This window comes from Micromonas commoda, chromosome 2 (assembly GCF_000090985.2).
Source record: "Micromonas commoda chromosome 2, complete sequence".
NCBI lineage: Eukaryota > Viridiplantae > Chlorophyta > Mamiellophyceae > Mamiellales > Mamiellaceae > Micromonas > Micromonas commoda.
This window is the reverse complement of record NC_013039.1, coordinates 687,046-707,338: the sequence shown is the minus strand read 5'-3', so window position 1 is coordinate 707,338 and position 20,293 is coordinate 687,046. Positions and strand designations below refer to the sequence as shown.

The 20,293-nt window shown below is 66.1% G+C and overlaps 12 protein-coding genes across 12 annotated transcripts; 5 read left to right on the top strand and 7 right to left on the bottom strand.

Moving 5' to 3' along the window:
• Positions 1 to 271: 271 nt before the first annotated feature.
• Positions 272 to 889, bottom strand: MICPUN_56198 (predicted protein; the record flags this gene model as incomplete). Its single annotated transcript, XM_002499510.1, has 1 exon — positions 272 to 889. The coding sequence occupies one exon, from the start codon at positions 887 to 889 to the stop codon at positions 272 to 274; it is 618 nt and encodes a 205-aa protein (XP_002499556.1).
• A 139-nt stretch (positions 890 to 1,028) lies between these two features.
• On the top strand, positions 1,029 to 1,521 carry MICPUN_107763 (predicted protein). The gene has a single exon (XM_002499989.1). It carries the CDS (start codon positions 1,069 to 1,071, stop codon positions 1,471 to 1,473), a length of 405 nt encoding a protein of 134 aa, XP_002500035.1. The 5' UTR covers positions 1,029 to 1,068; the 3' UTR covers positions 1,474 to 1,521.
• A 133-nt stretch (positions 1,522 to 1,654) lies between these two features.
• On the bottom strand, positions 1,655 to 2,294 carry MICPUN_56200 (H+-or Na+-translocating f-type, v-type and A-type ATPase superfamily; the record flags this gene model as incomplete). Its single annotated transcript, XM_002499509.1, has 4 exons — positions 1,655 to 1,692; positions 1,843 to 1,909; positions 2,041 to 2,136; positions 2,271 to 2,294. 4 exons carry the CDS (start codon positions 2,292 to 2,294, stop codon positions 1,655 to 1,657), a joined length of 225 nt encoding a protein of 74 aa, XP_002499555.1.
• Positions 2,295 to 2,497: 203 nt separating this feature from the next.
• On the bottom strand, positions 2,498 to 3,952 carry MICPUN_56201 (glycosyltransferase family 4 protein; the record flags this gene model as incomplete). Its single annotated transcript, XM_002499508.1, has 1 exon — positions 2,498 to 3,952. The coding sequence occupies one exon, from the start codon at positions 3,950 to 3,952 to the stop codon at positions 2,498 to 2,500; it is 1,455 nt and encodes a 484-aa protein (XP_002499554.1).
• A 297-nt stretch (positions 3,953 to 4,249) lies between these two features.
• On the top strand, positions 4,250 to 9,586 carry MICPUN_56202 (dead box helicase; the record flags this gene model as incomplete). The annotated part of the gene is made up of 1 exon (XM_002499988.1): positions 4,250 to 9,586. The coding sequence occupies one exon, from the start codon at positions 4,250 to 4,252 to the stop codon at positions 9,584 to 9,586; it is 5,337 nt and encodes a 1,778-aa protein (XP_002500034.1).
• A 52-nt stretch (positions 9,587 to 9,638) lies between these two features.
• MICPUN_56203 (predicted protein) lies at positions 9,639 to 11,252 on the bottom strand (the record flags this gene model as incomplete). The annotated part of the gene is made up of 3 exons (XM_002499507.1): positions 9,639 to 10,750; positions 10,906 to 10,982; positions 11,110 to 11,252. The coding sequence occupies 3 exons, from the start codon at positions 11,250 to 11,252 to the stop codon at positions 9,639 to 9,641; spliced, it is 1,332 nt and encodes a 443-aa protein (XP_002499553.1).
• A 136-nt stretch (positions 11,253 to 11,388) lies between these two features.
• On the bottom strand, positions 11,389 to 12,255 carry RBCL (ribulose bisphosphate carboxylase-like protein, large chain; the record flags this gene model as incomplete). The annotated part of the gene is made up of 1 exon (XM_002499506.1): positions 11,389 to 12,255. One exon carries the CDS (start codon positions 12,253 to 12,255, stop codon positions 11,389 to 11,391), a length of 867 nt encoding a protein of 288 aa, XP_002499552.1.
• A 1,229-nt stretch (positions 12,256 to 13,484) lies between these two features.
• Positions 13,485 to 15,337, top strand: MICPUN_56205 (predicted protein; the record flags this gene model as incomplete). Its single annotated transcript, XM_002499987.1, has 2 exons — positions 13,485 to 15,281; positions 15,320 to 15,337. The coding sequence occupies 2 exons, from the start codon at positions 13,485 to 13,487 to the stop codon at positions 15,335 to 15,337; spliced, it is 1,815 nt and encodes a 604-aa protein (XP_002500033.1).
• A 99-nt stretch (positions 15,338 to 15,436) lies between these two features.
• On the bottom strand, positions 15,437 to 16,621 carry MICPUN_78898 (predicted protein; the record flags this gene model as incomplete). The annotated part of the gene is made up of 1 exon (XM_002499505.1): positions 15,437 to 16,621. One exon carries the CDS (start codon positions 16,619 to 16,621, stop codon positions 15,437 to 15,439), a length of 1,185 nt encoding a protein of 394 aa, XP_002499551.1.
• A 664-nt stretch (positions 16,622 to 17,285) lies between these two features.
• Positions 17,286 to 18,876, top strand: MICPUN_56207 (predicted protein; the record flags this gene model as incomplete). The annotated part of the gene is made up of 2 exons (XM_002499986.1): positions 17,286 to 17,293; positions 17,515 to 18,876. The coding sequence occupies 2 exons, from the start codon at positions 17,286 to 17,288 to the stop codon at positions 18,701 to 18,703; spliced, it is 1,197 nt and encodes a 398-aa protein (XP_002500032.1). The 3' UTR covers positions 18,704 to 18,876.
• Positions 18,877 to 18,902: 26 nt separating this feature from the next.
• MICPUN_90064 (H+-or Na+-translocating f-type, v-type and A-type ATPase superfamily) lies at positions 18,903 to 19,781 on the bottom strand. The gene is made up of 2 exons (XM_002499504.1): positions 19,496 to 19,781; positions 18,903 to 19,407 (listed from the first exon to the last, which is right to left on the bottom strand). The coding sequence occupies exons 1-2, from the start codon at positions 19,623 to 19,625 to the stop codon at positions 18,995 to 18,997; spliced, it is 543 nt and encodes a 180-aa protein (XP_002499550.1). The 5' UTR covers positions 19,626 to 19,781; the 3' UTR covers positions 18,903 to 18,994.
• A 145-nt stretch (positions 19,782 to 19,926) lies between these two features.
• Positions 19,927 to 20,247, top strand: MICPUN_56209 (predicted protein; the record flags this gene model as incomplete). Its single annotated transcript, XM_002499985.1, has 1 exon — positions 19,927 to 20,247. One exon carries the CDS (start codon positions 19,927 to 19,929, stop codon positions 20,245 to 20,247), a length of 321 nt encoding a protein of 106 aa, XP_002500031.1.
• Between the last annotated feature and the right edge of the window lie 46 nt (positions 20,248 to 20,293).

Below are 20,293 nucleotides of genomic sequence, written 5' to 3'. Positions count from 1 at the left end.
TTCGGCGCGGATGGGTCCGACAGCGTGCAGCTGGCCAACTCGAGGGGTCAAAGGAGGACGTTCAGCATGGAGGAGCTGGGCGGCGGCGGCGGGGGGGGCATCGAGGAGGGTGAGGTTGCGACCAAGAACGGGGGAAGCGGCGGGCTCGGGGGCGAGGGCCTGCCCCTGCCGGGCTTCGACGGCGCGTCAAGCCCCGCGCGATGATGTGATTGACACTAATTCTTTTTACAGTGCGGATATCAATGTGCTTATTGAAAGCGGTCGGCGAATCTCACCACGTGCGATTCCTCTGTTCCGGTGCCATGTTGTTTCCGATGTCCGGCATGTTCTCCATAAGCCACCCGTGGGCGTGGAAGTTCTTCCCGCCCCTCTCTTCCGGGGTGGCCACCTGGATGTCCACGATCGTCCACACCTTCTCCTCATTACCCTCGGGGTTTTCGATGGTCACGTACTCGAGGTCTAGCTTGTAAACGTCGTCGCCACGGAAGGGCTTCGTGTTCTTGCCTATCTGGAAAGCGAGCTGCTCCATAACGCCCACGGCCACGACCTTCGCTTCGGCGCCCCCGTCCTGCGAGACGAGTCTCTCCGAGCTGCGCACGAGCGCCCGGAGACGGAAGGGCTGCTGATCGCTGTTCAGATAGAACGAGCACCGCTCGCCGACGCTCGGAAGCTCCCCGGGTTTGCCCTGGAAGCACCGCCTCTGCGGGTCCTGTACTATCCTCGAGAACAGGTAAAAGTCGGCAGGGGGCTTGTGCGGGTCGTTGAGTATCTCTCCGTTCACCTCGCGGAGCTTGATGATGTCCTCCTCGGGGGGCATGTAGTAGTATCCCTTGGGAGGCTCGGGCCATTCATCCCGGTTCTCCCACGTTGTAAAGCTGGTGTAGCTCATGGCGAAGTGCGAGGGGCGTGGACTTGTGGTGTGCAAGCGAAAACGCCCGCCTGGAAATTTTTGCTCGCCTCGATCCTCGCGATTTTGTTTTTGCGAGCGCGTGACGATCTTGGGGGACGCGTCATCACTACTCAACGCGCAACTCGCGCAGGAAGCAGCCGAGAAGACTCAAGAGAACGATGGGTCGTCGTCGCGGTGGCGGTGGCGGTTTCGGAGGCGGTCGCGCGCGCGCGCCCCCTCCTCGTCCCGCGACCTACAGCAACGCCCCTCCCCCCGCTCAGCAGACCCAGGGAGGTGGCGGTTCCGTCATGGGGGGCCTCGCGGGCATGGTCGCGCAGGGTGCCGCCTGGGGTACCGGTACCTCCATCGCCCGCGCTGCGGTCGGATCCATGATGGGCGGCGGCGGCGGCCACGAGGCTGCGCGCCCCGCGGAGGAGCCCCGCCAGGCCGCGCCCTCCAGCAACCCCTGCGTGAACCAGATGAAGCTCTTCTCTGACTGCATCAACGAGAACTCTGGGGAGATCGCCAAGTGCCAGATCTACCTGGACATGGTGCAGGCGTGCAAGAGGGGGGAGCTCGCGTGAGGCCAGCCAGCTAGCTCGATGTAATCATCAATGTAAACGGTTCGATTCACGACGTTCGAAGCCGAGTGTTCACTCGCGACGACCGCGACTCGTTGTTTGAAGTGTGAGAGCTAAATATTACAGGAGCAACAAAAATACCGCGCTCCCTCGCCCCGAGGGAGCCTAACACCACGCGAACGCCTTATTTCGTGACCTCGGGGGGGATCACCTCGGTGACGACTGCGAGAGGAAGGAGGAGGGACGTCGGTCAGCGAGGAGGTCGACGGGCGCGTCTCGTCGAGAAAAAACCCTAAAAATATCTCATCGTCATCGCCCAACCCCCCCTCACCCGAGGGGGGCTCCGTGCGACAGGTCGGGTTCGCTACTCACCGGGCTTCCCGGGCTTGCCGTCGGTCCACTTGACCGACTTGAAGTACACAGCCTCGCGGGGCTTCGCCTGTGGACGCGGGATACGAGTGTTTCGAGGTCAGCACGCGTGCTCTTAACGGGCGTGAGAGCACAGGCGAGGGAGTAATCCGAGGGACCGCGGGGGGTCGCGAGCGCGCTCACGGGGAAGTGGTGACTCACCTTGGTCAGGAAGGGCTCCTTCAGGCACCCTCGCACAACCTCAGCGCACATGCTGGAGTACTTGAGGTACGACATACCGGCGATGCGCCAGTAGGACTTCGCGAGGAGGGGGAGGGGGATCGGTTCAGTGCGCTGCCGCGGGAGGCTGGATTTTATCTCGAGGCGGGGGGAAGACGCGCGGCCCGGGGACGCGCACGCGGCACGGGGAGTGGGTCCGAGGTGACACGCACCGCAGAGTTGGCGGCGGCCGACATTTTAAGTTTCGATCGGTTAGACGCGCTCGCGCGTTGCCAGATGGATCTCCACCAAGCCGAGACGCCCTTCACAAACCCAGGAGTGGACCGATCGAATTTTCGCGCGAGTGCGCATCTGTGACGATGAAGACAAAAACTGAGCCGCCCGCCTTGGTGCCCAACACTCGTGTTTACCCGGTGAAAACTGTCCCACGTGGCCCACCTCAGAGCTCATCTCGCGCTCCCGTCGCATCATCCCCACGTTCCCCCCCCGCGTCCTCCCTCGCGATCCTCCCCAGCTCTCCCACCACCAACCGGGCCACGGCGGCGGGGCTGAAACGCGTCACCATGTCGCGTCGAGCCCTCGTGCCCTTCGCCGACGCCTTCTCCGGGTCGCTCGCCACCTCCCGCATCCGCGCCCGGAGGTGCCCCACCGACGGCTGCGACCACATGTGCGTCGCGAAGTGGCTGTCGGGAGGCAGCGGCACGAGATCGGGCTCGACGGCGACGGGGTAGGAGTTATCCTCGGTCATGAACTCCGTCGGGCCGCTCCAGTTTGTCGCGACGAGCGCCAGACCCATCGCCATCGCCTCCACGTGCGGACGTCCCCATCCCTCGCCCCGGCTCGGTAACACCAACGCGTCCGCACCCGCGTACATCGCCGGGACGCCTTCCTCCGAGACGGCCGGCAGGACGAAGACGCGAGGCGCGAAACGAGCGACGGCGTCGTCGACGCGGGTCCCTTTCGGGGCGCCCCAAAGGGACCCGGACTTACCCGATCGAAAGGCGGTTCGCGCCGCGTCCCTCACGCGCTTGTGAATGGCGCGCGGGTCGCTCTCGTGGTACAGGTTACACCTGAGGAACAACGCGACGTCGTCCTCCGCGGTGAACTCGGAGAAGTACGCATCCAGAAGGACGTCCGGGGCTTTCCGCGCTTCCCACTTGAACACCGATAAAAATTTGATCGTCCGAGTCGCCCCGGCGCCGACGTACCCGTCCTCGCCGTCGAGCCTCGGCCCGACCACCCTCTCGCCCACGTGCGCCAGCGACATCTCCCGTCCCTCGAACCTCGCGGGATCGAACATCGTCACGTCCACAGCCTCGGGAACCACCCTGATCTTACGCGGGTCCACGCCGCACCGCTCGAAAACCTCCGCGCTCCACCTCGTGGGCACCCAAACCTCGTCCATCTTGTTGCACCGCGCCACGTGCTCCCGGTCGAGCCTGTCCGTCTCGAACATGGTACGACCGATGACCCTGACCGCGTGTCGACGGCCGTACCCCTCGGGCGGACACCGCGCGGTCTCGTACTTGGCCGGAGCCCACGCGCCCGGCTCCGAGTGGCACACGATGACGGAGTCCCGCGCACGCGGTTGCCGCGCCGTGAGCATCGAGTCGAGCTCCCGCGCGTAGTCCTCGGGGAGGCCGCTGTAGAAGAAGTAGTCGATGGCGTCGCCGTGGTGGGTGACCCGAAGCGGAGGGGCCTCGCCGGGCGGGAGCGACTTCAGTCCGTGGAGGAGAGCGTTCGCCTCGCTGCAGTATCCCCCCCCGGCGAGGACGGGGGCGAACCAGTGGAGGCCCGGCAAAGGGGGATCGGCGGCGACCGCGGCGAACGGGAATGCGATCAGGATGACCGCCGTCGCGAGGAGCGCGGCGCGGGGATGCCGATAGCACCCCATGGCGCAGCAGCGGGCGCAGCAGAGGGCGCAGCAGCGGGCAACGAAATCTGACGTAGGCACCCGGTAGGGGACGCAGGCACCCCGGGCGAGAAGGAGATTTTTCAAACGCGGCGACCAGCTTGAGACGCACCGAGGGGCGACGCGCGAGGCGTGCCACCCGAATCGGAGCTCGAATAGCACGTAGAGTAGACGTGATAGACTTAGGAATGTTCGGACCGCGATTCGCCCGCGGTTAGAGGACCACCGGATCCAGAGACACAGTTGCTGGTCAGAGGGGCGGCAGGAGGGTGCATCAAAATGGGTGGTTGGGAGATAGCGGACGACGACTGGGACGATGCGCTCGGCGCCGTCGACGTCGACGCGATAGTCGCCGCGAGGAGGAACGGACCACCAGCGGGCTCCAATCAACCTCCGCATCAGCAACCCCCGCCGCAGTCGCACCAGCCTCCGCAGCAGTGGCACCAGCCACCGCAGCAGTGGCATCCGAACCAGTCTTGGCAACAGCGACAGCCCGCGAACCACCAGTGGGGAGGCGCGCCCCAGCATCCCGCCGGCAACAACAACAACGCCGCGGGGTTCAGCGGCCACACCGGGTACAAGGGCGGGTTCAGCGGCCACGACGGACGCGGAAACGCCCGGGGGGCACCCAACAGGCCGAGATCCAACTACTCGGGCCACCCCGAGGTTGACAGGGCGTTGGCGCGCGGCGGCTCGCATCTTCCCCCGGACAGAAACCAGCGCACCGTGAACGACATGTTCGCCAAGAAGACCGGCCCGCGGCAGGTGCCGTTCAGGCCGGGCGTCGAGGACAGGCAGAGGACGCTCGACTCCATGTTCGGAGGCGGCGGCGGAGGCGGGCATCGTCGTCAACCGGAGCCCCCCGGCTTCAGCGGTAACGCGCAGCCCCACGCACACGAGATGCCCATCGACCTCGACCACCCCGACGCCGGCCATCACGAAGGCGACTACGGCGACATCTTCGGCGGCGGCACGGCCCCGCAGTCAACGCGCGGAGGGACGCAGAACGGATCCGACTCTCGAACACCCGCGAGCGGCGGCCGAGCCGACGCGGGTCTCACCCCGGGTCGCCTCGGCACCCCGAACTCGCAGGGTCTCGTCCCGTCCGAGGCTGGCGTGATGCTGGACCCCGTCGCCGCGCAGACGTACGTGTACCCGGCGCAGCTCGTCCGGCGCGATTACCAGTACCAGGCTGTGCGCAGGGCGCTGTACACCAACAGCCTGGTGTGTTTGCCGACGGGTCTGGGCAAGACGCTCATCGCGGCTGTCGTGATGTACAACTTCTACAGGTGGTTTCCCCAGGGGAAGGTGGTTTTCCTCGCCCCCACGCGCCCGCTGGTGGACCAGCAGAAGGCGGCGTGCAGCAACATATGCGGTATACCCACCGAGGACACGTGCACGATGATGGGGAGCACGAAGAAGGACGAGAGCGGCACCCGCCGAACTTTCTGGCGCACCAAGCGGGTCTTCTTCTGTACGCCGCAGACGATGGAGAACGACATCAACTCCAGCGTTTGCCCCGCGAACGAGGTCGTCTGCGTGGTCATCGACGAGGCGCACAGGGCCAAGGGTAACCATTCGTACGTCGGATGCATCAGGATGCTGTGGGACCGCGGGGTTAAATTTCGGACCCTCGCGCTCAGCGCGACTCCGGGGAGAACCGTGCAGGACGTTCAGAAGGTGCTCGAGGCGCTCAACATAGGGCGCATCGACTTCAAATCCGACCAGGACGAGGACGTTCGGAAACACACGCATAACCGCAAGATCGACATGGAGCTCGTCAAGGCGACCAGCGCCCAGGAGGAGGTATTGGAACAGCTGAGGGACGTCATCCGGCCTATTTTGAAAAAGGCGGTCAGCACCGGCACGCTGGGACAGGCCAGCCTTATGATGTCGAGGTTCATGGAGGGGTCCAGCAAGGAGATCCCCGCGGCGTATACCGTACAAATGGCGCAAAACGAAAGCAGGGCCAGTGGGGCGAACCCCGGGCAAAAAAATTGGGCATACAACAACCTGTGCATGGCGTATTACATCGCGAGGATCGCCGAGCAGCTCACCAAGTACTCCTCCCCGCAGAGCGCCATGGACTACATGGTGCAAAACGACCACAAGGCGTTCGTCGCCTCGCTATACAACGACAATAATCCGCAGGCCCCGGTGATGCGCAACGTCAAGGATATGCTCAGCTCGATGGCGGGCAACGGAGCGCACCACTCCCCCAAAATGGTCAGGCTTGAGCAGATCATCCGAAAACACTTTGCGAAGAACGATCCGAACACGCGCGTCATCGTGTTCACGTCTTTCAGGGACTCCGTTCACGACATCGTCAGGGCGCTTCGTGAGGTGACCGTGGGTGGGCGCATCGACGCCGTGGGCGAGCCGAAAAAGAAAGCCGAGAATGGTCAGAAGTCTCTGACTGACATGTTCAAGAATGCGAATGTCGGCGAGGATAACAAGAAACCCGCAAACTCCAATCCCAACCACACGGAGAGTCGGATCAAGGTCGCGGAGTTCATCGGCCAGGGCGACACCACCCGCGGCGGGGGCGGGGGCAAGGGTGCCGCGGGCGCCGGCCACGCCAGGGGAACCAGGGGCCAGACCCAGCAGCAGCAGCGCGACGTCCTCGACGCTTTCCGTAACGGCACCCTCAACACCCTGGTGGCCACGTCCATCGGGGAGGAGGGCCTCGACATCCCGAGCGTGGACCTAATCGTATTCTTCGACGTCGTCGACACCATCCGCACGATCCAGCGCATGGGCCGCACGGGCAGGGCCCGCGACGGTAAGGTTGTGGTTCTCGCGCAGGAGGGCCGCGAGGCTGAAAAGTTCCGTCGCGAGCAGTCCTCCTACGACGTGCTCATGCGGGCGCTGTGCGAACCCGAGCGCGTGTTCAAGCACTGCAACGACTGCCCGCGGATGCTCCCCGCGGGTCTGAACCCCACCTGCGACCTGCGGGTGCTCGGACCGACCCCAGAGGAGCTCGCGGCGAAGAACGCGCCCAAATCCTCCGGAAAGAAACGCAAGGGAACCGCCGGCTGCTCCTTCTCGGTCCGACCCTGGGACGCCCCGCTGTCCCACGTCGAGACCTCGCTCCTGTTCACGTACAAGCACCCGTCCGGGGCGGCGCACGCGTTGGACCTGAGCGCGTCCGCGCCCCTGCAGCGCAGACCCACCGCCGTGCACAGCGTGCGACACGGGGCGCTCTCCGTAGCGTTGATGCGCGCCACGTGCGCCGCGCAGGATCTACCGCCGCCGAGGGACGTGGAGGGGACGATCATCGCATCCGGCGCGATCGCGGGTAAAGAGGAGCGAGTCGCTCGGGATGCGGCGGAGGAGGAACGCGCGCGGTCCGCGCGACGGGTGGCGGGGGACGAGGACGGTGAGATGGAGGTTGTCGACCACACGCGGGACCGGCTACCGGATGAGGCTTTCTACGCGCCGCCTCTGGACGAATACGGGGACGGGTGGGAAGCGAACGCGTGCGATGGGTTCGAAGAGTACGAGCTCGGACCGATGAGCGGCGAGTACATCGAGCCCGCGCCGACGCCGCCCGCTGCTCCCGGCGACGGTTCAAACGTGAACGGTTCAATTGATGTGAACGGTCCAATTGAGAACGTGAACGGTCCAATTAACGTGAACGGTTCAAACGCCGGCTACGGGTGGACGGGGGGCAAGCAGCCGTACGGGGGAATCGGCGGCGGCGGCGGCGGCGAGGGCGAGGACGAGGGTGACGACGACGAGGACGATCCGGGGTGGGAGGTCCTGGAGGAGGCTGAGCGCAGCGCGCGAGACACCGGTCACACCGGCGCGACGCAGAGACTCGATTTCTCCACGCAGCGGCAGCAGGGGCAGTGGCAGCAGCAGACGCAGCAGACGCAACAGCACACGCGGCAACCGGCGGTCGCGACGGGTCCCGCCGCCGACGCGGAACCGTGCGGATTTCGCGGGTGCGCCAGTGTCGGTTGCGTCGATCCGGCGCACGCGCCCGCGCCGGTGGCCGCCGCCCCGTCCTCTTTTCGCGAACCCCTCGCCGAACTGGCGCCCCCCTCGCAACAAAACACCGCACTTCCCGGGCACGAGCGATGGAACACGCAGCCGTCGTTCGTCGCGACCGCGTCGACGGCGGCGTGCGAGGCGTCGCCGGTTCTCTCCGCGGCGGAGGCGGCCCGGCGGCGGCTGCAGGAGCGCCTCTCGCAACGGCGCCAATCGCAGGCGTCGCAGCAGACCCCTCGGCGGCAGACGCAGACACAGACGCATACGCCTCCTCGCGACGACGCCCCGGAAGACGAGGCCGTGGCGACGACGCAGCGATCCGTGGAGGATGAGTACGAGGAGACCATCGACGACATCGCGTTCCATCTCAAACAGAAGGAGCTCGTCGCGGAGGCCAGGCGGCGCAGCGGGAGCGAGTCCGCGGAGAGGGCCTCGCGCGAGATGCCCCCGCCTCCTTCCAGGGCGCCGACGTCTGCCAGTCCGGCGCGGCGGAACACGCCCGGCGTTTGGACCCCCGCGACGGGAGGAGGAGGAGGAGGAGGAGGAGGAGGAGGAGGAGGAGGAGGAGGAGGAGGAGGAGGAGGAGGAGGCGGGTGGGGCTCGACTCCGGGCGACGACGAGAGGGATTGGGGATGGGCCGACGCGAGCCGGGGGGTGGACACGGGGGGATGGGGTGGAGGCGGAGGGTCGGGCGGCGGGGGTGGATGGGGCGCCACGCAAGATGAGGACGGCGGGGGCGGATGGGGCGCCACGCAAGATGAGGACGGCGGGGGCGGATGGGGCGCCACGCAAGATGAGGACGGCGGGGGCGGATGGGGGGCTGGCGGCGGGGGAGGAGGTTGGGGCGCCACGCAAGACGAGGAGGACGGCGGCGGCGGCTGGGGCGGCGGCGGGGGCTGGGGATCCGCGGCGGGCGGCGGCGGGTTGGGGGGCGCCACGGACACGGGGCGTCGGGAGGACGACGAAACGGACGCAACCGCGAACGACTGGGGCCGGCCCGAAGCTCCCGCGTCGGCGCCGCCCGCGCCGACGCCGCGGCACCCGCAGCCGACGCCCGAGTCGGAGGACCTGAAGGTGATCAGGCGGCGCCCTCGAGCCCGTCCGCCCTCCCCAAGCCCCAAACCCGCGCCCAAGGCTGAAGCGAAGCGCGTGCGCACGAAGAAGATCGCCGACGGCGACCGCGGATTGGCGGTCAAGAGCCGCAGGGAGCGTAACGTGTTTGTCGACGACGAGGCCGAGGGCGACGACGACGACGACGACGAGGCCGAGGGCGACGCCGAGGACGACGACTTCATCGACGACGGCTCGCCGCCCGAGAGCCCGTGGACCCAGCCGGACGGAAGGAAAGGAAGTTACGGCGGCAGCGGCGACGATGACGATCATCCGGGGATGCATCACCGCGGGGCGATGCTCGAGGAGACGCCCGCCTTTGCGGCTGCGTTTGGGCGCAGGAGACATGCACTCGCGGATGTTCGGGATACCCCGGAAGAAGAAGGAGTGACGCCCGCGGGTCAGTCCCAGTACGAGGGATCCTGGATCGTCGACGACGAGGACGACGTCGAGGAGGAAGTGGACGGATCCGTCGAGGGTGGTGGGTGGGGAACGGGCGGCGGCGGGTGGTAGCCGAGGTTAGGGTTGAGACGTGTCCAATTTTTCCCGGCGCGCGCTGAGTGCTCTACGTGATCACAGCCGTGGGCTGGGCCCTCTCATGCGCCAGGGTCTCCTCGATGAACTCCAGATCCTTCATGATGGAGTTTAGCGCCTGACTGTCCACGCTCCCGAGCGACCCGCTGTCGCTCCACGTGTCAATCGGCATGTTACGCGGCGGCAGGGGTATTCTCCCAACCTGCTGCACCCCCGGCACCCCCGGCACGTACACCGTCGGCGGCAGCACGCGCGTGCCCTGCACGTGGGGCCACAGCGACGACATGATCGTCGGCGGAAACGGCCCCAAGGGCATTATCGGGCGAAAGTTGCCCATGCCGCCCATGCCGCTCATGCCGCTCATGCCGTTCCTGGGGCCCGACATCTGCTTTGGGCGCTTGAAAGCCTCCAATCCCGGCTTTGGCCGACCCATGTCCACGGTGACGGGCACGTCCGCGTCGCTCACCGCCCGCTTTTTCGAGCGTTTCTTCTCCTCTCCTTTCCACTCTAGCCTCGATATCAGCGCCGCCAACGCGGTGGCGTGAATGTTCATCCTCTGCCTCTGCACGGCCGCGTCGTGTCCCCCGAAGTGCGGCAACATCGGCATCGGCGCGAGCAGGTGCGGCCGCAGCTCGCCTTTCTCGTTCACCAGGCCCCTGTCGGTGACGATACCCCGCTGGATCGCCCTGAGCCTCTGCTCCTTCGTGGACCAACCGCGTCGTCTGCCCTTTTTCGCCTTTTCCTCCTCGGTCTCGGGTTCGACATCGGGCGGGTTGGGAACCAAGATCGGCGCCAGCGCCCCCTCGGGTGCGCCGGGGAGGGGCACCCTCTCGCACCTGGGCCCCCCCGGGGACGATATCAGCAGCCTCCTGAGTTCTTCGTACGAGCACCCCAGCTTTTCGAGTATCTCGCCATTCACGGTGTAAGACTGCTTTTCGTCCGCGCGGAAGAGGAGGCGCATAAGCGGCCGAGCCTTCTCCACGTCCTCGATCACGTTGTCCGAGGCGAGCCGCAGGACCGCGTGGAAGAAATCCAAAACCCGGTCGTCGTTGTTCAGGCACTTGTACCACGCCGACCCGGGCTCCATGCACTCGCCGAACACGTGCTGGAGCTTGAAGTCGATTCGAGGCCATTCCGATGTGTCTGCGCGGGGCGGATCGGGAGGTGTCAGGAGGTCGCATGACGCGAAAAGGGCGCAAAGACGGCACGGCGATGGACGTGACGTGGTAAATGGGCGCGCGAGAAAAAGGTTCGGGGGGTGCCCCTCTTTCGGCCGGGTGTTCGCCGGGTTCACGTACGTTCTTTCAGACCCAACCCGCGAAGATGACCGAGCTTAGTGTGTCGAAGCAGCGCGGTAAAGTTGCGCAGCACATCCCTGCGTGGAGAGGGCGACGGGGGGCGCGATTCGTCAGCGTTAAGTCCGAGGAAAGTGAACCCTGCAACCCTGCACTGGTCACGTGTGCGAAAGCGGCATTTTCCCCGGGAACCTCCTCCCGGCGTACCTCCTGTAGTAGATGGGCCGAGGCGATTTGTTCGGATCTCGCGCCGCCGCAGCCTCGGAATCCGGGGCGACCGGCAGGCGCCGGGCGGGTCTCGACCCACCCGTGCCCGCCGGGTTCGGGTTCGGGGTCGGGGCGGCCTCCATTAGTGAAAGGGATCTGATGAATTCACGAGTTCGGGTGTCGGCAAGAATATTGGCAAGTCGAAGACTGGGGAACGGATTGATTTCGGGTTTGGCTGCCACCACAAAGGCTCGACAAGACTACTTCCCACGCTCGCTCTCAGTGCCCCGAGATCTGCTCCTTCGGTCCCCACAGGTCCTTCCTACCGGCGATGCCCATGAAATGCTTCGCGTTGCTCACGAGATCGGGCGAGTGACCCATGAGGGACCCGCCGATGAGCAGGCAGATGTCTGCGCCGAACGTCTCAACCATCTTGGCCACGCGCTCCATGGTCATGCCGCCGCCGGGCGTGGGGAAGATCTCGGGGAACGTGCCCATCTCCCGCCTGCTCCCGTGCAAAATACCCTTGCACTCGTCCACCGAGAACCCGAACCTTCCACCGAACGACGGGAAGATGGTCATGTCGGCTCCCGCCAGCCGGGGCAGCACGCCGAGCAACACCTCGTGCGAGAAACCCCCCACGCGCGACTTGCTCCCGCCGCCGAGCATCGCGCCCAGCATCGCCGGGTGGCAGATGATGGGCAGCCCGAAACTCGTATCCGCGGCGAGTTCCCTCATGGTGTCCATGCCGGTGATCCCGGGGATCATCAGCACCGCGCCTGCGCCGGCGTCGCGAGCGGCGTGCGCTCGCGAGATGACGAGATGCGCGGGGGCGCACACGCACGGGGCGTATACGCATCGTCGGCCCGTCTCCGCGTTGGCGCGCGCCACGGCTTTGGCGCACGCCCTGATGCGCTCGTCGTATCGCGAGTACGGCTGGTCCGCTAAGCCGTGGTCGTCCTTGATGATGTCGATGCCGCCCTTGGCAAACTCGTACGCCATCCTCGCGAGTTCCGCGGTGGAGCTGCCCATCGGCTTGAGCGCCGTCATGAGCATCACCTGGCCCTCGGGGACGCCCACCAGCCTGCGCAGGCCCTCGACGCCAAACTTGGGACCCGGGTAGTCGCGAAGCACGCCGGGGGGCATGCGAACGTCGGCCACCATGACGCCCTCCTTCATGCTCGTGTTACCGAAGATCACGTTCACGAGCTGCGTCATCTCGCCACCCGCGGTGTCGGCGTGGTAGCTGATCTCGCACCGCCACGAACCGCCGAGCCCCTCGCCCTTCGTCAGGGATTCGAGCTTACCCACGACGTGCTCGCGGATCCACGTGCCCTCGGGCACCAGCGATTCCGGCAGCTCCACAGTCTGCTCCAGGCAGATGGCCAAGATCTTCTCCCGAGCGTCAGCCTCGTCTTTGGCCACGATGTCGTAGACGACGACGAACCGATCGGAGGACGCGGAGAGCGGCGCGTGCGCGGACGAGTAGGACGCGTGGGAGGAGGAACTGACGCTCGCGTAGTTCCCCACCGCGTGGGCCGCCCTCATCTTGGTCAGCTGCGCGGGAGACGCGCCGTACATGTCGTCGAACCTGCTCGGATCGGCGTTGACGGACGCCGACGAGCTCGCGTCCGCGCCTCGCCTCATCGCGGCGAGATCGGCGGGGGACGCGCCGAACATGCTCGCGAACGCCGCGGGGTTGGGCGAGCGGTACACGGCGGGGGACGCCGGGTACGCGGACGGGGACGCGTACGTCGCCGCGTGGTCGTGCGCCGCGCGGAGCTTCGCGAGGTCCGCGGGGGACGCGGCGCACATCTCCTGGAAGGTTGGCGTCGGCGGCTTGGGGCCGGAGGATGCCGGGGTGTGATGGTGCGCGATCGTCGGGGTGGACGTCGCGTTGGTGGGGTAGGGCGACGAAGATTCCCGCATTTTGGCCAAGTTGGCGGGCGAGGCCATCGTCATGGCGTCGAAGGCCTTACCCAGGTCCGCGTTGCCGTTGCCGTGGTAGCTCGGCGTGTGCGGGGGTGTGGCGGGAGCGGGGGAGTGGTGATTCCCGGAGGAGTCCTCCGACGATCGCATGGCCCGCATCTTGGCGAGCGCCGCGGGCGACGCGTCCATCATGTCGGCGAAGTTGGCGGGAGGAGCCATCGTGGAAGGGACGGTGCCTCGCGAGTCGGGCGTAGAGGCGCGCCCGCAAGTGCGATCATCATATCTCCCGGGATCCTCAACCTCTGGCTCATTCTTCATGACGAGCTGCGCGCCGAAGTTTGTTGGCCGCCGCCGACAAATGCGCTTTTGTCGGCGGTTCGCACACAAGCCCACCACGACGCGTCGACCGGCATCGAATCCACGATTCGCACGAGGAGCCGCTCGATATGACTCCCAAGCGTCAGAAGACCGCCCACGGCGAGATCTCCGGCAACGCTGCGGACGTCGAGGCCGACGTCTCCATCATCAACCCCGAGATTTTCTCCCCCGAGGTTCTCGCCCAACACAAGGCCAAGTACGCCGACGCGAAGCCCTACACCCACGGCGTGGTGACCCCGCTGTGCGACGACGCGAGGCTCCGCGCGGTTCAGGCCGAAATGCGCGAGCACCTAACCGCCAACTTCAAGGAGACGGACCTGTTCAAGGTGCTGCAGACGGGCGACCTGGTCACAATCGACAAGGCAGATCCGTCCATCGTGCCCAAGATCCCCGAGCTCCTCAAGCTCCGCGCCGCCATCTATTCCCCGCAGTTCCGCGCCATGGTCCAGGAGATGACCGGGTGCGCCCCGCTCACCGACAGGATCGACTGCAGCGCCAACGTCTACCCGCGATCCGGCCACCTCCTCTGCCACGACGACGTCATCGGCACGCGGTGCATCTCGTACATAATCTATCTCACCGACCCGGACGAGGGGTGGACCGAACGCGACGGCGGCGCGCTCGAACTGTACCCCGTCATCGAGCCCGGGACTCCCGCGGTGGACCCCACCACCGAGCTGCTGCCCGCGTGGAACAGCATGGCGTTCTTCACCGTGCAACCCGGCAGAAGCTTCCACTCGGTCCAAGAGGTCTTCGCGGAGGACAAGCCGCGACTGAGCATCAGCGGTTGGTACCACGCCGCGGAGGCGCCTAAGGGATCGGAACACGCGACGCTCACGCAGCTGCAGACGAGGACGGGCGGTGACGACGACATCGAGGACTTCACCCCGTTCCCGGCGGCCATCGCGGCGATCGTGAAGGAGGCGGCAGCCGCGGAGGAGGACAAGAAGGCGGGCGGGGGCCAAGCGGAGAAGAACGACGGGGACGGGGAGGAGCACGACGAGGACGAGGACTGCCTCCAGATCTGGCCGGACAAGGAGGATCTCGAGTATCTCGCCAGGTGGGTCAACCCGGAGTACCTCCAGGCTGAGAACATGCTGCAGATCCGCGCCAAGATGGAGGAGGACAGCAGCGTGCAGCTCAGGGAGTTTCTGATACCCGAGCACGCGGCGGCTATTCGCGCGGCGACGCGCGTGGAGGACTCGGGCGGCGCGCTCGGCGACGGTAGGGTCCCGAATCGTGCGGCGGGTATCGGCGGGGGTTGGCGGGCCGTCGGACCCACGCACAAGCAGAGGTACCTCGCGTACGACCCCGGCGCCGGGGCGGACGACGCGGCCGGCCGTCCGGGCAAGGATAAGCCGGGCAAGGATAAGCCCGGAAAAGCGAAGGGCAAGGGCGAGTCCGCCGGCGCGATCCTCCACGCGATCCGCGAGGAGCTCTTCGCGTCCGAGCCGTTCGCGCGGCTGCTCGCGGCGATGACGAACCTACGACCGACCGCGTTCAAGGGCGAAGTCCGGAGGTTCCGGCCGGGCCTCGACTACACCGTGGCGCATCACGGCATCCTCACCGTCGACCCCAGGCTCGACGCGACGCTGTGCGTGGTGGACGACGAGGGCGATATCAAGTCGAGCGCGTGGGATTTCGGCGAGTGCGGAGGGTTCGAGTGCTACATCGCGGCGGACGAAGAGGGCGACGCGGCGGACGCGGCGACTGCGGCTGTGTACAAGGCTCAGGGCGAAGACGACGAGGACGAGCTGCTGAGCGTGAGCGCGAGCTTCAACACGCTCTCGCTGGTCCACAGGGACGAGGGTCTGATGCGGTTCGTGAAGTACGTCAGCCACCTTGCGCCGTCGAGCAGGTGGGACGTGGCCATGCAGTACACGGTGGAGGGGATCGACGACAGCGACGACGAGGAGGATGAGGATGAGGACGGCGGCGAGGAGGATGACGAAGGCGAGGAACTCGAGTGAAGCGACGTTGGTGTGCGGATTTTCGTCGACGGCTAATATTGTAAACTACGTCACAGCGTGGAGAGCACGCTCTGGCATTTCGAGGCGAGGACCTTGACGGCTTCCTTGAAGAGGACGTCCGGTGGCAGCTGCCCAGCGGTCTCGACGGTGAAGATGAAGTGGCTCTTGCTCTTCAGCACCCTCACCTTCTCGTCCCACCCGGGCTCGCCGCACAGCGTCCTCACGCGCTCCAGGCAGTAGTCGCATCCCCGCTCGTTCACAACCTTCACGCATTTTTCGCCCTTCTTGCCCCCATCCTTTTCGAACCATCCGTAGCAGTTGTGACTGGGATCAAAGTCGTTGCACTCCTTCATGAAAACATCAGCATCCTCGCCGTCCAGGTAATCCTTGTCGATGAACTCCACCTTGGGCACCATCCTGTACCAGGTGGTGCCCACCGGCGACCACTTGGCGTGCTCCTTGCCCTGACCCTTCACGCAGTGCGCCTCGAGCTCGATCTCCTGCCCCGCGACCATCTTGCACAGCAGGATATCGTCGTGAACCGTCGCGATTTCGTTTGGATCGTTATCGCCGTACAGCGGAGTCACCTCCTCGCCCGCGGCCGCCGCCGCCGCCGCCGCCTCGTCGTTGCGCTCCTTCAGATACTCCGCCTGCGACTGGGTGAAAGCGGTGAACTTGGATTCCTCGTCGGGCGGGAGCTCGCTCCCCTTTGGCAGCCACACGAGCTCGTTGGTGTACACGAACGAGTTCATGAGCGGCCCCTTCGAGCCGTCGTCGGTCTTCTCGCGGTAGCAGCGGACGTTCATCTTGAACACGATGGTGTTTCGCTCGTTGTACGTCTCGCCTTCGGCCTTGTACTCGAACAGGCGCGGATCCGCGCGGATGGGGATCAAGCCGAGCCGATGCGCAAAGACCTCGTCCTGGATCACGCTGGTGTTGTTCACCATGTAAACCTTCTCGATGGCCATGGTGGGAACCTCGGCGATGAGGATGCGGCGGAACGCGTTGGCGATTGCGGGTGAGATGCCCTGCATCTCGAACACCACTCTCTCCGCGTCCATGTGCGTGATCTCCATCTTGAAGTTCTCGCGGAACGACTGCATGCTGAACGAGTTGTCGATGCCCATCGAGGCATACGCGCCCGAGTATTGGTGCTCCGCGGTGTGCCTGTTCTCGTCCGCGCCGCACGTGACGAATTCGCGCTGAGTCTGGATGTTCGCCGCGATCTCCTCCATGCTGGTGGGGTTCTTGATCTTCTTCTTGGACTCCTTCTTGGCGCCCGCCATGGTTGCTCACGTGCTCAAATTTATTAAAAGCGGCGGCGGTTTGTTGTTGGGCGGCGGGTTCCTGATGGATCCGCGCCGGGCTGCAGCCGTGACCGGGGGGTGTCGGGTAAACCGACGAACGTTCGCTTTCGAGCTAAGGGGCCGATGCCTGACGAGCGTGCAGGGCCACGAACCGGACCTCGGTGTCCCAGGCTGTGGTCGGGGCCGCCGAAGTCGACACGCTTTTTAGGGCAAATCGCCCGTAAAAAGCAGCGCGCGCCGAAACAGCTGCCGAAACAGCCAAATTTGCAAAGCACCAACCCGTCTGGCGCCCCAAACCAGCGGGCAGGGAGGTTCGTCCTCAACCGTTTTCCATTTGCTGACTGGGTACGTCGGTCCTGACTTGGTCCGCATAGAGGAGCAAGTTGCGAAATCTGGCGCGAAATCCCGACGGCCTGCCCGACAGCCAACCAGAGGCGAGATTTTATCTTGAAACACGAGCTTTTCAAGAGAGAGCTCGGCTCGGACGGGGGCGCGGGGCAGAACACTCGACGCGCGCGGTCGCGCGCGCAGGTTCACGGACGCGTCCCGTCGCTCTTTTTCTTTTTCGTCACGCGCCGCGACGACGCTCGCCATGGAGTGGTGCGCGCCTCCGCAACCTCTCGCCTCCCGTCCCTCTCTCGTCCCGGAAATCTTTTTTCAACGCTGACCCGCGACGCAAGCGCGAGTGCCTCGGCATGGACCGCGTCGCCCGGCGCGTCGTCCGCGGCTCGACGCCCGCGACGGCGCCCCGCGCTCGCAGTCGCTCGCGAACTCCCGAGGCTGATATCCCAACCCCCGCGTCTCCCTCCTCCGAACCCCAGCGACGACACGGACGACGACCTCGCGCGCCTCTCCAAGCGGAGACGACACCACAACACGACCGTAGCCTCGCCCGCGCCCACGCGCGGGGTCAACCTCGCCAAGCCGAGCGACGGAGGCGCGGGACCTAGGGCGAGGTCGCCCGCGCTGTCGCCCGAGCTCGCCGCGAAGGCTTCCGCGCTCGCCGCGAAGAACTCGACCCGCGGGTTCGAGTCCGGCTCCCCGACGCCCCACCGGGCCGCGCCCTCTCCCCCACCCCTCGTCGATGCCGGGTCGTCCGACTCGGAGAAAGACAACGTTGAAGTCTCGGGACCGAGATCTGTCCACCCGGAGACCTCCGCGGACGGCGGCGCGACGGGTTCGCCGCGCGAATCGCCCTCGAACGCTGACGCGGACGACGACGAGGCGTTCGCGCGTCGCCTCCAGGAGGAGGAGAACGCGCGATACGAGGCGGAACGCGAGGAATCCCGACGCAGAGCCGCGGAGTGGCGCCGAGCGCACGACGCCATGATGGCCGCCGCGGAGATCGAGGAGGACCTCGACGAGGACCTCGACGAGGACGTCGACGAGGACGAGGACGAGGACGAGCGGGACGACGAAGACGACGAAGACGTCGGCGTGGACGGCGTCCCGGGAATCGACGCGCTGGGCGACGAGGGCGTCGGCGTCGGCGGCGCCGCGGATGCCGCCGGCGCCGGGTCGGCTCGAGACGCGAGGCGCGCGGCTCGCAGGGCGCTGGCGAGGGCTCGCAGGGCGCAGATGATGGAGCTGCACAGGTTCATGGGCGCGCTGCACCGGACCGTCAACGCCGCGGGGGAGACGCCGGCGGACCGCGCGCAGCTCGTCGCGCTCGTCATGTCCGACAGGGACTTCACCGAGGATGATTACGAGCGGCTGCTCGCGCTTGACAACGCCGTCGAGCGGCGTGGGGTCTCCGCTCCGGCGCTCCGGCGAATGCCGTGCAGCGAGTGGGGCGGGTGCGAGAAGGGCGGGCCATCGGCGCCGTTGTCGCGCGAGGACCACGCGCGATGCGCCATCTGCCTCGAGGACTACGCCGAGGGTGAGTCGCTGCGCCACCTCCCGTGCCTGCACTCGTACCACGCGGGGTGCATAGACCGGTGGTTCGAGCGCAGCGTGGAGTGCCCTCTTTGCCAGTGCGACGTGAACGCGCTCATGAACGAGCAGGACTGACGGGAGACGGGGGATGGGGATTTCGCACACACGCGCGTGTACACCACCGGGAGATGTACAGATTGTTAGCCGCACGGACGAGTCCCTGCGAACGGACAGGATGGACACGGCGCGCACAGCCAGCAGCAGCTTTGATTTTGCCATTTGTGAATAGCCAGCACAGCAGCCCGCCCAAACGACGAACACTCTCGAGAGTCGTACACGTATCGCCTAAATTGTACATCACAAGATCGTAGTCACGTCGCGCGCGCGCTCACTCCCTCCCACCCCCGTCCACGACGCCGTCGCCGTCTACTCCGAACCCGCGGAGGAGCCCGCGGAGGACAAGATGATGCCGACGATGAGGCCGTACAGCGCGAGCGCCTCGGCGAAGATGAGCATGAGGAGCATGCCGGTGAACAGCTTGGGCTGCTGCGCGTTGGCGCGCACGCCGGCGTCGCCGATGATCCCGATTGCCATGCCCGCGGCGAGACCCGCGAGGCCGGTCGTTAATCCGGAGCCGAGGTGCGCGTAGCCCTGGAACAGGGTGTAGCCCGTGGGGTGGATGTTGGTCGCGATGATCACGGAGACGATGAGCCCGTAGATGCCCAACACGCCGGCCATGACCACGGGGACGATGGACTTCATCACCAGTTCGGGGCGCATCACGCCCATGGAGGCGATGCCGACGCCGGACTTGGCGGTGCCGTACGCGGCGCCGAAGCCTGCGTGGAGCGTTGGGGAGGGTCGAAAGTGAGATTTTATTTTCCTCGACGAGATCTGGGAGGGACGCGGGTGTGGGGAGGTACGTACATGAGAAGACGATCGAAGACATCGCGCCCATGAAACCAAAGAAGGGCGCGATCGCATCGGCATCGGCCGCTTGCGCCCCGGTGACGCACGCCGCGAGGCACGCGACGAGGAGGGCAACCCTAACGTTCATGCTTTTTTTTTTCCTCCCGAGCGAAGAAACGCGTGCGACTGGCTCTCAGCGAGACCGGTCGGGCGATAGTGTTCGAGGACGCGCGAAGCGAGTCCGTGAAGGTCACGAGACGAACGCGCGGTGCGATGAAGCCCCGGAGCGCGCCGGTGTGAGCCGCGGCGGCGAGCTCGAGTGTTCAAAAAAGGGGCACAACTGAAAGAAGGGCACGTTGTTGATTTCGACCTCTCAACAAGTCAAGAGCTCACGTGGACCCGAGGCACACTTCACCCCACGCCGCGCCACTCCGACCGCCTCTCTCGCCATGGACGAGGAAATCGTCGAGATGCTGAGGATGGAGCAGCGCGAGCAGCTCCGCCTCGAAGAGCGCGTGCGCGAGGTGATTCCGCAGATCAACGAAGCGTTCGAGAAGGGGTTCGGCCGGCGGACCTGTCGAGAACTGTTCGAGCGCGTCGCCGAAAGAGACAAGAACCACGCTCGCCTCCACAGGGCTGGGCTCATCGAGTACGGCCCGGAGAGACCGGACGCGAACGACCCAAAGCGGCGCTGCGTGCCCTCCGGCTACGTGGTCTTCAACCCCGCCGACGGAACGACCATCTCGCAGAACACGCTGAGACCGGACTGAAGCGACTTAGCCCGCTGGGCTCCTATTCCTTACTCTATAGCTACTA